The following is a 15,438-nucleotide window of genomic DNA, read 5'->3' as shown; positions in this document are numbered from 1 at the left end:
AATAGATGTTCCAGTATCTGTCCATCTACTCTCACCGAATGATTAAGTATGGTAACAAATGTTCCATCAATAGCCATAAAATCTCCCAGCCGTGAGAGTATCCTCACAGTGATCATGAGTGCTGGACATGCCCAACACAAACTCACCCGTCGCATGATCATCTGATTAATCCGCGCTTCGTCGACGCATAAACAGGTGTAGGGCAACTCAGGCAGGCACCTCTCAGCACCATCTGTGGGCACAGTACCTCCCATCTATCAAAGATCGGTTTCCGACCAACACTTCCAGCTCCAAACAGCCTGTGCGGGGCTTTGGTTGTTTATTTCCGAGCTGAATAATTTCTGAGTGGGATATCTGGGTACAGGATGCACATGTAAATATTTGGCTGTCTTCTCCCGATGATGATGATGACGATGATGATGATGGGGGGGGGGGGGGCGGGGCGGTGACCACGGTGATTTAAACGCGTCTGTAGCACAGTGGAAACCCCGAGACCAGCACAATAATGAAATATTATGGTGCAATACAAAACAACAGAAAAATTAATCAAGTAAATAAAAATCGATATAAAGCACGAATAAAAAAGTTACGCAAGAAAGACAGAAAACAGAAAGGAAGGAATATAGAGAGAGAGAGAAAAAGTGAAGAATTTAAAGAGAATCATGCAACCAGCTGTGAGAGATTCCGGGAAGAAAAATATGCTTTAATTCTGTTTTGAATGTTTGGAATGGGAAGCAGAACAAAAAGATAAGGACAACGGAATCGAAACAATAGGATCGGAAAAAGGAAACAATGTCTGGAGCGCCAATACTTTTCCAATCAAGATGGGACTTGCCAGGTTTTTACAGGATGTTTCTTTTTCCTTCTTTGAGGCACGATTTTGATGAACACCAATTTCGCAGTCATAGAATTCTTTAAATCTTTTTCAGGCAGAAACTTTCGATGTCTGTCGTGGAAAAGTGCTGAGCTTTGTCAATAAAATCATTTTCGCAAGTGCCTGGTGTTTCCGATTATTCTGTGTAAGCAACATTTTGCAAGAGTTTTTTTTTTTTTGCACTTTAAAGGTCACTTAGAAAGAATTAGAAGATCACATTCGTCACCATACTGTCAGTAAATTCACCTACGTTCAGATGAGAAAAAAGTGTAAACATTTGGCTGTATACAATGTGCGCAAAAGACCGGGCCCCAGTCTACCTGACGACGCACAAAGTCTCTCACGCTGATTTCACGTGGGGCTGACTGTTCATGTCCACATATCGACATCTGATTAATTGCTTAGTGACTCACCTATCATTTTTCTATAAAATTCTGCTGCCTGCTCAGATTGGGCACAGACGGAAAGAGAACTTTGGCTGGTGTGCTCTGGACAAAAGACTTAAACAAACAAAATTGTGCCAGTGACAAAACTTTGTTCACGATTTATCGCTCTCATCTCTAAACAACGCATTCTTCATATATTTTGTGAAAGAAAATAGTGTTTTAGTTTTCAGAGCAGAATTGTATAACCTCCAGCTACAGGTTGCACGCCGGCATCATTTTAAACCTTCATCGCCCACTGACACGAAGCTTCCAGAAAAGGATTCGACATGACTCCTGTCAGGTGTTTCCTCCTCTTTTTTCTAGCTGGAGGTGTTGTTGCGGTTCCTCTGTCCAGTCCGGCCTGCTGCGGTCCGGAACAGGTGAGAAAATCGCGGCGAGGTGCTTATGAGAACGGAATGGTAAGTTGAACTGTCGCAGGTAATTAGTCCGGTGAAAGTAGGCTTGTTCGATAGTCCTTAAAGATACTGACTGTCCATCATTCTGGCCTTTTTATTCTGAAACGAGATTAGAGTGAGATTAGAACGAGATTAGAATGTTGTACGACTTATTCTACATAGTAATCTACTCACTTTTCCTTTCCTTCTTTTTTTTCTTTATATTTTCGTAATCTCTCAAAAACATAAAAAAATTTTTTATGATACGTGTTCTGCACTCAATATAAGATGCATTGAACAGGAGCCAATATTTCCCCTCACTATTCTCGATGAATTGGGAGCGGGGAAATGCCAACGAGGCGCTGGGTGAACATGAAGGGTGACACAAGAAAAATAAAAACTGAGCATAGTTGTTTATATACTAACAACTTTTCCATCTCAGTGTTTACCATGGAAAGTGGTGGAACTCAGATAACCCACCTATGCACATCACGTTATAAATCTCCACAGTAGAAGTAGTAGCAACATCATCATCAGCAGGAATCAATAGTACTAACAGTAATGATGATAATGATAATAATTTTCATTTAATGTCACTTACATCATGCGTCAAGGTTTATGTTTTCTTCTCGCAGCAAGCCATTATTATGATTTCAGTTTGTTTTGCCGTGTCGTTTGGTTCAGAAATTCCGAGATAAGTAGTGTCGTCTGTCTTTTGCAGCCGTTGGAGCAGGCGATAAGACAGGAATACCTTCAGCAGCTGCACGAGGCGAAGCTGGAGCAGCAAGAAAGGCAGCAAGAGGAGCTGCAGGAGCTGGTGGAAGGCACCGAGGGCCTAAGGCGTGAGTCAGGCTTTCTCTTTATCCGGCTTTTGGGAATATGATGCTATTTATGAATTAATTAACACGATTACTGATTGATTGAGAACCTCCTGTTTGACTGATTGGAAGGCCTCCGATATTTTGCAGAGATTGCAGATCAGATGGTCTTAGACCTCATAAGCAGGTACATGGGACAAATGTTGCGACCCACGCAGGCGACTGCAGCTCCGATGCAAAAATGTGTCACTCGTTCTGCTGTGGTACGTCCCCTGTGATGGAGTCTGAGTGTTCACTGTGTGCATATCTGTGTAAACCATGGATGATATTTTAAGGTAGAAGTTCAGGCGTCTGCAGAATGTGAGATTTCTTCCCAAGACCGTTTTCTGTCTGTCGACCTGCCCGCATATCCTGCTACATGCCTTTTGCTTCAGCTCGTCGACACTGAACTTTAATTATATTTCAATATAGTTATATAAATATAACTATAATTATATCTCATATTTCAATCAAGAGCAATTTCTACTGTATAAATATTTCTTCTTTAATTTAGAGATTGCTGCACTCTCAGTTACAAAGTCAACTTTTTCAAGAAGTTAAAAAAAGAACGAGCGAAAGTCAGAAGTGAAAGAACGATAAAAAAGAAAGAGAGAGAGAGAGAGAGAAAAGAGAAAGATATGTCGCCTACTCTCATACACTTTATATGTCCCTAATTAATTCCACTGTCTGACACTCAGGTGAACCTAGCGCAGCGCCAGACAGCAGGAATTGTCACATTTACAGTGTGTGGGGAAGGAACGAACACCAAACTCCAGTTCCGGTTCTTCATTCCGGTAATGTCAAAAGGGTGCAGATAGCCCTCGACAATCTGTGCCACGTCGAGATAGCTTTTCAGTATATTCTATTAGAGACATGGCCGCACACACACACACACAATCCCTACACGAGTGTGGATGTGGTCGCACAGACAATCAAGTTTATATGCAGGTTTTTCTTGTTGAGTTTTGCATGCTTGGTGGTTAAAATGTCTTATATGAGCATGGCGATTGTACATTCCTGCCAGAAAATGTGCATTTGAGGTCGTAAATCTATTTGTGTTCATTTGTTTACTTTTTTCAGGGAGAAACGACCACAGCGGCCGATACCACGACCACCGTTGAAACCACGACAGAACTGCTGACCACCACAACCGCCCGCCCACCACAACCACCGAACTCACCACCACAACTGAATACACCACCCCGCCTACGACAACTACTCCAGCTGCGTGTCCTTGCAGAGCAGGAGCTGCAGGCGTTGCCCCGGAGGAAGAAACCACCGCAGCCAACAATGACGCCTTCGTTCGGCAGTAGACCAAACGGTGACGAGTCTTGTCGATGTTTATGATGTGTGGGTGTTGCTAGGTGTGAACACACCAAACACCGTGAAGCACAGTGTGCTCACCTTCACAGGTGATATCGTGGACTGCTCTACGCCCACCAAGCCTGCCCACCGAGCGCCTCCACCATCACCTCGTCACTAACCCAATGAACGGAGGACTATATATCATTCAGCGTATTTTGTTTGCAAAAAGGTTCTCCTGATGTGAACCAGTGTATGAAATCATTCTGGAGCAAAACCTGAAATATTTTATTTGGCCTTCTTGGTCAGGCTGCAGACTCGAGAGCTTAATTACTCACAATAATGTCTGGCTACCTGCAACTCACGTTGCGCTGAAAATAAACCTCGTTCAACAGTGATACCGTGCGTTGTTCTTTCCATTCCCATCTCCTACATCAAACAAAGAAACCCCAAAACCCTGGACCTATATTATTTTTGTTGATTCAGGTCAAGATCTTCTGAAGGACATGTATATTTAACGATACCCACCTCCTCTTTTCGATGCTCATTGCCGTATAACATTAGGTCTAGACGATGTTATCGATGGCATACACGATAACAATTAATCTTACAAGTGTACAGCCTCTACTCCAAAATCGAAAACTGTGTAGCAGTTTCTTAACGAAGACAGTCCTCTGTCCCCTGTCGCATACATCATCGGTCAGAATCTACCAATTTTTGACACTATAGGCAATCACTAATCTTATGGTTTCTGCAAAATCGTCGGTTCCGTGCAACAACAATATGTTATAGTACAAACTAACAGAACAGACCCCAACTCAAATTCACCCTAAAAGAGCGAATAATACAAAGCCACAAGCATCATGTTTTATTATATATCACAAACTGATACAGGGTGGAAGGGTTAGGAGATACATCAGCTGTCTCTCAATTTTAACCCATCGAGGAAAAATTGTGCACAACCTACAAGTATACAGAGATAACAAGTGTAATAATATAGGCCAACATATAGAGAAGTGTTTATACTAGCAGTGGCAAAGTACATCAAAGTACATTATCTCATCATTGTGGGGCAAGAAAAAGTGGAAACTTTCTGGTTCACCTGCAATATTTTAATTTGTTTAGCTTGAGCTACATATTGACGCTGTCAAAAATAATCTCGACTTTATTCATTTATCAAAGAGAAATATTCGGGAAAAATAAACAGATTACTTGCTATCCATCCTTTTCTTTTCAAAGAATGCACAAAACTCAAGTGCTTTTCAAAACAGTTAAGTAACTTCAATGCTTTGCAGCTTGTAAATATGTAATATGTAGTCATGTCTCTTACAACCCATTTTGCTCACAGCTGGAAAAAGAACCTTAATATAAACGAATTAGAACTGTAACCAAAAAACCCCCAAAGCATCTTTAAACAGAAACAAGAATTTTACCTGCAAAGACAGTGATGTACGTGTGTTTTGCTATGAACATGCAACCATCATTACAGAGAGGGACTGTCACCTTTTTTACAGCTTAAAATGCTGCTTGCTATTAGTTTCAAGAACAGTTTTGTGCGTTGTCAAACTACTTATACCTGTTAAATTACCATGACTTCTAAAGTGCTTTAAAGCAAACTTTTATTTCAGGTATATTAGTCTCGTGATGGTCTCATCGAATGCTTGAAATATTCCCACACCAAAAATTGTCGACCTGTTTGCTGCTTCAGTTATGCACTTAAATATTAGATAACATGTTTTAAACAGCACCAATACTTTTAGTACATTTATTATTTGTCTACTGCATGAGACTTTATAAACAAAACACTTTTATTCAGTTACTATTTTGTGTGTTTAAACCCTTTATGGCATTTTACTTACATCAATTTTTTCGCCATTTCTATTTTCAGAAGAAGTGAAAGAGTGGGTGAGAGGCCCTTCAAAATTCTCAAATATCTAGCTGTGTGCTCGTTGTGGTCATGCTGAAATTTTTTTTTATGTGAATGGTAAAGTGACTCTCGCATGCTATTTTGTGTTTACTACTGATTATTAAATTGATGATGCAGGGCAAACTTGTCAACCAATGCCAAAAAATATACCTCCGAACAGAAGATATAACAAAGAGCTGAAACTTTAAAATTCCACATAAGAAATAAACTGTATATTAAGCAAATAAAACAACAATTTAAAAACGTTCTGCATACAATGTAACAGTTTTTCAAGACAAATACTTTTATACAATTCATGCTGGTAAGCACATGGTTGCTCTGAACAATTAGCTTATGAACATCATGTGTCACACAGCTTGGAAGTTTGAATCACAGTGCAAACATCATGTTTGATGTTGAAATCTAATCTAGCAAGATATCATTTTCTATGCACACATAACACAAGTGTTTCTTCAATGATATGTTTTAAATGTTATTTTCCGAGCATTATACATAATCAATGTAAGATGTAATATTTTCCCACAATCTTAAAAACTTATTAATAAGTCTTTTCCAAACCAGCTTCAAACCAGTTGTTTTATTTCCTGTTTTGAAACACCTTTTGCAGCAGGTAATGTTAGTTTTACAATGACTATTACATATGCTCTGTATTTCCTACAAAGAAACCCACCCATTCACAACAATCCTATTGTTCTTATGTTAAAAAAAGCACAACAGCTTTAAGTTCACACAGGTACCGAATCTCTCAAACTAAAGTGGTACTTTCCAGGTTACATTGATGAAGTGGATTACAAACAAGAATGGAATGTAGCAATATTAATACTCTGATAACCTGTTCTCTAAATAGCAATCATACATTCAGACAATGAGTTGTAAACTGCAAGGACTTGGTCTGGCACTGTTAAACATTCATAAACAATTCCAGTTTTCCAATGTTTCACAAACAGAGTACATGCTGAATATGTCATCTTTTCCATAATAATAACTAATCTGCTATCTGAGTCCCAGTGACATTTGTTCTCAGCAAAGAACATTAACTGATAATGGAATGTTTTATACGGAAGATAGTTAAAACAAAGATTTATCATAAACTGGTAGACTGGAATGCTTACACCATATATGATTTGCAAAGTGATGTTTCAAATGCATATATGCAGAAGAAAAAAAGCAGAAATTTCATCTTGCATCTGCCCATGTATTTCGATATACAAAATATTGCGGTGGGCTATTAAGAAAATCATAAATCTGTACAAATATGAAAACATCTTTGAGGGGCAAAAGTCAGTAATTGCCACAACCATGGTGTAGAAATCACAAAGGAAATAAATAGCCTGAATCTGGATATATTTTGAATATAGGAAACCAACAAAGCAAACAGTATTAAATGTGCTTTGTTATCATAGATGTACTTGCCATTTAAACACTGAATATAAAGTCAGCTCTTCTCTGAACTATTCTTTGAAATTAAGCAGCCAAAAATTTAAAAAGAACAAGAAGGAAAGGGAGAAAAAAGAAAGCTTTAAAAAGCAAAACACTGACAATGATGCTTGGCAATTCAGTGTATAATATGATAAAAATAGGTGAAAAGCCTCACAGCTTACATTGCTGATGGACAACATGTGACAGGACACACAGCTTACAAATAATAATTATATTTATGCTCATGCACAGAAACCTCCATATACATTTATAATCTTAAAAATAAAAAAAACAATACATGTCTTACACAAAATCAAGCAACCCACATTTGAATTCCCTTTCTCATTTACTGAGTACATTAAAAACATGGATCAAGGAGAATGCTGAACAGAAATAAAACTCAATCAGCTTAGAGTTTTCTAAAGCTGGTACAGAGATTCCAGATTATTTCCAAGAGTCTCCACTTGCTCATGCTTGCAAATGCACTTCACATACAAAAACATGGACACAGGCACCAACACACAGAAACATCACTTCCATCACCAAATAAGCGTATGCTTACATAAGCATTAACAACCATTTGTATGTTTTTTCCAGAGACTTAAAGTTTTTAAGACACAGCAAGTCCTATTTTGTTTTTTTCTTTTAAAAAGTCACATTTTACAGAACTTTGAATTTAATCCAGGTAAGAGGCTAAGCAAAGTAGGCACTTTCTCACTCATTAAGTCACAGGGCTTGATTTAAGAACTTTTAGGACCATTACTTTTAAATACCATTTTCTAAAACAGAGAGATGTATATACTAACCATACTCCTTTAAATGTGTTGTTTAAAAAGTCCGCTATTTTCATATTTACAGTTAAGACAGCAAACAATCTTGTTACATGTCTAGAATGGATCACCACCAAGAGGTGAACTTTGTTCATGTCATGCTAGATCATTCAGGAAAAAGCAGTGATGGCTCTGCCATATTTTTGAGTTGGTAAAACCCATGTGCTAAACAAAATTTGTCTGAACATTTTATAATTTCTAGTCACTAGACATAAATTGGTAATTGTTCATGATGCTATTTCCACTTTCTCCTTCCAGAAGCAGAAGAAATGGAATGACAGCTAATACATTTTCACATGGATACCAAATTACACAGAGAACAGCAAACAACACTTTGTAATTGTAACATAAATAAAAACCAACTTAAGCTATCTCTTTTGCAACACCTTTAACAGTCTCAGTGTGTCCTAAGAAGGTTGAGAATCTCTAAAACAGCTGTGAAAGGGACATTTTTAAACAATAGTAGATATTTATTTTACAGAGTTAGGCTTTACTTTCAAATACTTATAATCTCAAATTATTTTATGAAGGATGCAGCATAAGCGTGACAAAAGCACAGAAAAACATTAGTACTGATAACAATATCTGACTAGGGCCTGCAACATGAGTTCCTGAAAAGGATCTCGGTATTTAGACCACACACTTGTGAGGCCTCAGTATTCACATTAACATCACTGATGTGCAATCATTAGAAACAAATCTAGAAAGGAAACCACCCAGCAAGAAAGCAAGGACAACAACAAAATCAACACAGATATGAAAAAAAATTTTTAGTGAAGAAAGCAGAAGCAGAAGATGCCGAACCTCATTCACAATGCAGGATAAAACTAGGGTTAACTCAAGGTACTTTCCTTAGAGATTGGTCACTTAAATATTTCAACAAAGGCTGGATATACACACAGAAAACCGCCAACAGTTACATGGCTGTGTGACGGTGGTTCATGTATCCATGCGGCATGGTTTTGTACAATAGTAGCATGGACTTGAAACTGTTATTTTTGTTAATTGTTGTTGCTGGCTGTCACTCTGAGAAAGTAAGTTTCATTCAGTGAGCATTCCTGACAACAGGAAATAACCTTGCATATTCTTAATATAAGAGAGGCTAATAATTAAATCTCTCCCCTGTAACCAATTCTGAAAATTATATCATTTGACTTCAAAATCTTGGACGGGCAGTGTGATGACAGATATGCTTAGTAAATTGTATACATAGGCTTAAGCATAGCACATATGCTGGTCACCTTATTCATCTCAGCTGCATGTAAATAATGTAGCCAGCTTGGCCTTGCTGGTCATCAAAGCACTGCACAGACCATGCATTTGCCTTGCTGTGCCACAACATTTGACAGAGCCTTCTGACAGGTCCATGAATTTATGGTTACAAGAAAAACTTGATAAGGAGAAGTCCTTTTGAGTGATGCGAAATTACTGAGGAGCTCTGCAGAACTCAGTTAAAATTCCTGAAGGTCTATTACTCCTCTTCTGAGGAGGCATTTACACATATTATCACATATCAGTAGAAATAAAAAAAAATAAAAAAATAAGGGGGAGGGGTTATAACCTATGAAACTAGCAGTATTTACAATTCTTGTAAATGTAGAGAAAAGCAAAGTATCATAATGCACTAATAATAGTAATATTCATTTAACCCATTAAATCCAATCCACTTCTCCAGGGACATGGATCTCACTGTTTGCTTTCCACGCTGCTTTGCTGAAGGTCTTAGCAGGAAAGCAAACAAAGGAACCCATGAATAAAAAGACCTCTGGAAGGTCAAAGCCACCTCTATTTGATGCACAAGGCAAGAGATTGTAAGAAGACTGCCAGACAGGAACTGTGTGAGATGGTTATGTGTAGCGCTCCTGATACTCGTGGTGCCACTTGTTGAAGTCGATGTTAAACACCAGGATACAGCCTGTTGCAAGCCCTGCTATCAGAAACCTGTCATAAAGAAAGAGTAAAAATAGGTTATAAAGAAAGAACAATATAAACAAATATCTATTTCTTCTTTCACTTTACCAGATGACATGACTATTGGAGATAAAGGGTTACACTAGCCCTTTAAGCATTAAAAAGTTGCCTTCCTGACAATGAGCTAACCTGTACCTGGCACAGAGCACTCTACAATTCAGGTGAGCAACTGCTCTCTAACAGCTTAAAAGGCCATACCAAGGCCAATGCACCAGTTGTTTTTTTTTCAGTGTGATCCCTAGCCTCTGTTCCTTCCATGTGTGATGCTTACTCTGTGCTATAAAACTATGAGTTGTTTGAGAGACCTTTCTGTAAATGCTGCTTCTCTGGCTGTTACAGCCGATTGTGACGGCATAACAGGCTGCATCCTGATGTCACAGTTGTTAGTTCTTCCTTCTGCCTAATCTTTATTTCCCTGAGGTTGTGTCATCGGGTAAATTCAAAGAAGAAATATAATTTTGAGAGTATATTTTTTTTTCTTTGAGACTTACCAAATGACATGGTGTTAATCCCCTCCTGATCTCCCCTTAGGTTGAGTGTGGGGTTTAAAAAAACAGAAGCTTGCATTGGCCTTTTAAGCTGTTAGAAGGCAGTTGATTACCTAACTAGTAGAGTGCTCTGCATGCCGGCATGTGCTAGGCATATGTCAGGGAGACGTTTTGATGGTTAAAGTGCTAGTGTAGCCCCTTATCTCTTATGGTCATGTCATCTAGTAAGTCTTGAAGAAAGAAAATTTACTCTCAAAATTATATTTTTCCAAATCATCTGGAGACAAGCAGCTCTGTGTGAGCCAGAAGAAGTAATTAGTACTCAAAGAAGCCATCATAAAAAAACAGTCCAAACTCAATATTCAAACTTTCAGTAAGATCATTCAGATAAATGAATCACTATGTATAGAAGTTGAATGTAAAAAATGCATACAAAATTTGATAGAACATGAAGTGGTGGCACTTACTTATGATCATGGGTGAGGGCTAGGGAGCGGATGCTGCTGTCGCACTGTGGATAAGTGTACAGCAAAGTGAAGTCATGGGAACGCCAAACTTCCACAACACCCCCATCTCCACTCAAAATAAGATATTGCCCATCACGGCTTAGTGTTTGGGCCTGTGGAGGAGAAGGAAAAAATAAGCATTTCCTTTGTCCTGCATGCATTGGAATGTTAGTACATGCACTGCATTACACATTACATGTATGGCATCACACATGACTAATGATGGCAGCAAGAAGATCAATGACAATGACATCAGGAAACATCAACCACTATCACAATATCCCTTAAGCCTCTCTATCACTACAAGACAAAACTGCTGACAAAATGTATTTAAGGTACAAAAATTAACATCTCAAAAATAATTATCCCTTCTTGTTAGCTGATCAGTTTAAACAAAAATTACACTTTCTTCTTAGAGATTAGCTTACCATATGATTCATAAAGACATAGAAAAACCCAGTGGAATTCTTTGCTATGAAAAGTGGATCTGTTTTCCATGGAAATACAGCAAAATATTTCAATTTAAATCATGTGATGATACAAAAAAATATGGTAGCAGTTGTCAACTGATCCACACTCTTTCTCCATCAGTCTGAACCCTGTCTGCCTCATGTACCAGAATAAGATGTCAGTTTCCAGAGCTAAAACTTCCCTACAAAGTGCCACTTTTAATAAAAATTTCTTAATGGTTACAAACCTGCAGAGAATCTTTGTGCTCCATGAAACGCAAAAGCTTGCCATTGATTGTGAAAGAGCAGACATGACCTTTGTCAAATGTCACAATAATGAAGGCCTCACGTGAAATTGTGATCAGGTGTGGGATGACACAAATCTCTGGAGGGTCAAGAGAGCGCAGCAGGTCCCCACCCAACGTATGGATGAGGCAAGGTCCATCTGTAATTAGCCAGAAGGTGTCATAAAGTATCTATTCACATCGACAACCACCTTTTTCAGCATTCACCTATGGAAATGGTTTTAATATGCAATTTCCAAAAAAGGGCTTAGAAACAAAAGAATGCCCGGGCTAAGTACCACTGAAAAAAATTACAAATTATATACAAAAACAATACTGTACTGTTATTGTAACTGTAAAACCAAACCAAACCAGCCCTCCCCAAAAGCAACTAAAACAACTGCACATGGAGGCAATATCAGAAATCAATAAAATACAAAACTTGATTTTTTGAGCTGCATTTACTTCACTCTCTTCTAAAACTTACAAGAACAAATCAATGAGAAAGATTTTTCAGACTAGCTTGTTAGTATTGTGCAGCTTATAGCAATTTTTAAAATTAATTTCTGCTGTACCTAATGAATGTAGGACTATTGCCAATGTCTGGGACGATGCAAAAGATAGTAATGAAGTACCCTGGTCCAGGAATAAAGAAATCCTATAACCCCTGCTTTTTCTGTAAATGACACATTTTTGCTCACAGCACTGACTTTGTTTACTGAGTAAGCCCAAGGTTCAACATGTTTTAGTTTAGACTAAAAGTTAAAAGATAGCTTGGTTTTACGATGACACTTTTAGAAAATGACGAAGAAAGTAAAAAAAATCCATAATATAGAATGTGACAAGAAACGTTTGTGGCTGAAATCACCTTTAGACCCACTGACAACAATACCCAGCTCAGCAATAACTGCAACACAGGTAACTTCTGACTGGTGACCCGTCAGCACCGCTTTTGGAGTTGGGTCTCAACACCTGCAGAAATGAAGCATAATGCCACATACAAATATGAGATTGAGGCTGGATAAAATGTGCTATTTTTTCCTCTTTGTTCCCATGACAGGTACCTTCATGTATCCAAGTAAACGTATAATCCTAAATCTGCTTCAATATGGAATTTTTTTTGCCTGCAGTTGAAAATTTCATGATAGCAAAAACAATATATCGCTTGATAAATCTCCAGACATAAATAAGAAATTATATTTTAAACCAAGAAAGACCACGCGCCCCCCTCCCCCTAAAAAACCCTCACTTAATTATGACATCTCAAAGATCCTGAACAATTCAAACTACCCAGCATTTGTGCATTCTTTTACTTCCAAGTAACCAAATCAACAGCAACATTTTATTAGGAAAACAGAAAATCCCACAAAACACTTACTGCCATTGTCCCCAAGGATAGCCTGGCTTTTGGCATTAAACATCCACACCATGACACTACAATCCTTTGCTCCTGTTACCACGTAGCAGTCTTGGTTAACATTGCACTCTGATCGCCCCACCACTGTCACCACATCGTAATGGCCAAATACCACTTGCAGTATTTTGGCTGAAAAACCATAGCGGCATGTTAGCCAATTCCTATAATACTCATAAATACACTGAATGATCAGAAACATACGAAACTTCTAGCACTTCACACCACAGGAAGTGCTCATTCAACAAAACTGAAGCGCACAATTCTCTTTATGCATAATTTAATACTGGAAAAACTGGATAATGTCCTAATGTAACTGCTGTAATTTAAGGTGTAAAGCATAATTTTTGTTAAACGAGTGAATGCATATACATATATGTCATGAACCAGCCTGGTTCAAGGCCAGAGCAACAGGGCCGAAACTAAGTTCTCCCCACACATTTGTCACAATATATATATAATCAGCTAATCTTTGAGAAGGCAGACTATATATGTTTAAATCAATGATAATCCAAAACAATAAGCATTAGTTATTAGTTATTCCTAGCACCTTAAGGTTATTTTTCAGCAAAGGTATTTGTAAAAAAGCTGTGTTACTGTTGTCGAAGATAATGAGAACATGTCTTAAGAATAACACGAATGTACTTTTTTCAGAGACACCACTGTATTTTGTGAAGGAAGCACATTTTTCTCCCTTATAGTTTTGAGTAAAATAATGAACATCCTAACACACCTGTTTCTGCAAAGTACAGGCGGAAGCTCTTGTCCCAAAAACCACAGGCAAAGATAAAGCGATTGTCAGCTGTTGTGACAAAGCTAGAGTGAGTGGCCGTCAACCTTTCATCAAAGTTGTCTCCAAGAGTGCGACGCTGCAGTCCTGTATTTAAAGCTGCAACAAATCCGACAAGTAAGCTGATTCAATGAGACTTTGTCATGAATGCAAGCTTTTGTGGGTGAAAATGCTTCCAAAAAAATGTAAAAAGGGAAACAATAAAACAAATCAAAAACAAGATTTGTAGATTTGGAGTATACTGATGTTTGTTTGGCTCATCAATAGTTATGATAGAGAATTAATTTTTTCACTACGCATCATCTCTTCTTATTCCTATTCACTCCCAGTGGAGAATAGGACTGAAATTAGACCATGCCATCCGGTTGTGGGCGTCCCTCTTCAGTTGGGACCATGACATGCCAGCTGCCTCTGTATCACTGTGGACCGATCTCTGTCTGTCTAGGTCTCCAAACCCTGTGCCTTCCCTGTGGGTTCCAGCCCAGAAATTGTCTCATTAAATTGTTGGCCGGCTTTCGCAAGGTGTGACTGATCCAGCCCCACTTCTGCTTCTTGATGTTTTGGCTGGCCGGTTTTTTTGGTTCTCTTCCACAGGTCTGTATTGGAGATCTTCTTGGGCCAACTGATGTTGAGGATGTGGCGCAGACATCCCTGTGACGAATGTCTGAAACTTGTTGGCGATGGTGTTTATCAGCTTCTTTACTGTGATATTTTGAGTTCCAGATCTTTTAATCTGCAGGAAATGACTGGCTTCGCCAGTTCTGGTTCTGACATACAGCTTGACCATATTGTTTATTGATGACCACCCATATATATTAAAGAAAAACACTGGCACACACTGCACAAGTTTTAAGCTATACCTAGTAACTGATCCATGCTGAGTGGCAGCTGAGGGGTATTCTGCGGGTCTTGCTTCTCTGAAGAAAAACTGGAGCCAGATGACTGGGCTGAAAAAAAATATAAAAAAAATCGTGAGAATCACAAGGGAATTAAAAATTACACACATCCAATACTTCCTATTTCACTACAAATATTTCGAGTGTAGTGATTCTCTGCTAATACTGTTCCATATTCCAAGAATATCGTCATCTGGGATCTTTGCTTTACTCATTTGTCAATCTTATATGTTCATAAAACAAAACTATGTAGACCATTTATTTCACTTTTTGGCATGTATCTAAACATTCATGTATCTGTTTTGACACAAAGAATAATTCTCCCCTTAAAAAAAATTTATTTTAAAAATGAAGTGACTAAATAGTTGTACTAGTTATGCAATGTAAGAGGCATGTATTTTAAAAGTAATGAAACGGCACAATCCAAAGCAGCATATTTCTTTTTAATGAAATCATTCTGGGATTTCGAATGATGTGTGTACTGTACAACAAACATGAAATGTGAAATATAAAGTTTGTGAAAATGCATGTTATCACCTTGTTACCTAGAAGTCTGATTACCATCAAGAGCCAATAATTCAAGACACTTGTTACTTCTAGATTTACCATGA

The 15,438-nt window shown here is 38.2% G+C and overlaps 2 protein-coding genes across 3 annotated transcripts in view; one reads left to right on the top strand and one right to left on the bottom strand.

Annotated features, from left to right (window-relative positions):
- The first annotated feature begins 1,317 nt into the window (after positions 1–1,317).
- On the top strand, positions 1,318–4,251 carry LOC112559237. 2 transcript variants are annotated; one of them, XM_025230303.1, is made up of 5 exons: positions 1,318–1,679; positions 2,416–2,536; positions 2,663–2,775; positions 3,250–3,345; positions 3,632–4,251. In XM_025230303.1, exons 1-5 carry the CDS (start codon positions 1,587–1,589, stop codon positions 3,896–3,898), a joined length of 690 nt encoding a protein of 229 aa, XP_025086088.1. In that variant the 5' UTR covers positions 1,318–1,586; the 3' UTR covers positions 3,899–4,251. The 2 variants fall into 2 exon arrangements, with proteins under 2 accessions (XP_025086088.1, XP_025086087.1); XM_025230302.1 differs by having other exon boundaries at positions 1,319–1,718.
- Positions 4,252–4,706: 455 nt separating this feature from the next.
- LOC112559238 (neurobeachin-like) overlaps positions 4,707–15,438 on the bottom strand; it is a 172,766-nt gene continuing 162,034 nt past the window's right edge. Inside the window, 7 exon segments of the mRNA XM_025230304.1 lie at positions 4,707–9,970; positions 10,956–11,107; positions 11,692–11,888; positions 12,596–12,691; positions 13,106–13,273; positions 13,875–14,030; positions 14,792–14,878. Of these exon segments, the coding sequence (XP_025086089.1) occupies positions 9,877–9,970; positions 10,956–11,107; positions 11,692–11,888; positions 12,596–12,691; positions 13,106–13,273; positions 13,875–14,030; positions 14,792–14,878 (950 nt within the window). The 3' untranslated portion in view covers positions 4,707–9,876.

The sequence above is a fragment of the Pomacea canaliculata genome, linkage group LG3 (genome assembly GCF_003073045.1).
Source record: "Pomacea canaliculata isolate SZHN2017 linkage group LG3, ASM307304v1, whole genome shotgun sequence".
Lineage (NCBI taxonomy): Eukaryota > Metazoa > Mollusca > Gastropoda > Architaenioglossa > Ampullariidae > Pomacea > Pomacea canaliculata.
Note: the sequence above shows the minus strand (reverse complement) of the source record. Positions and strands in the feature narration are given on the sequence as shown.

Coding starts and splice junctions, on each gene's coding strand:
- LOC112559237 (XM_025230302.1), top strand. CDS start 1,587: ATGACTCCTGTCAGGTGTTTCCTCCTCTTTTTTCTAGCTGGAGGTGTT. Junction 1,719..2,415: donor GTGCTTATGAGAACGGAATG/GTAAGTTGAACT, acceptor TGTCTTTTGCAG/CCGTTGGAGCAGGCGATAAG. Junction 2,537..2,662: donor AGGCACCGAGGGCCTAAGGC/GTGAGTCAGGCT, acceptor GATATTTTGCAG/AGATTGCAGATCAGATGGTC.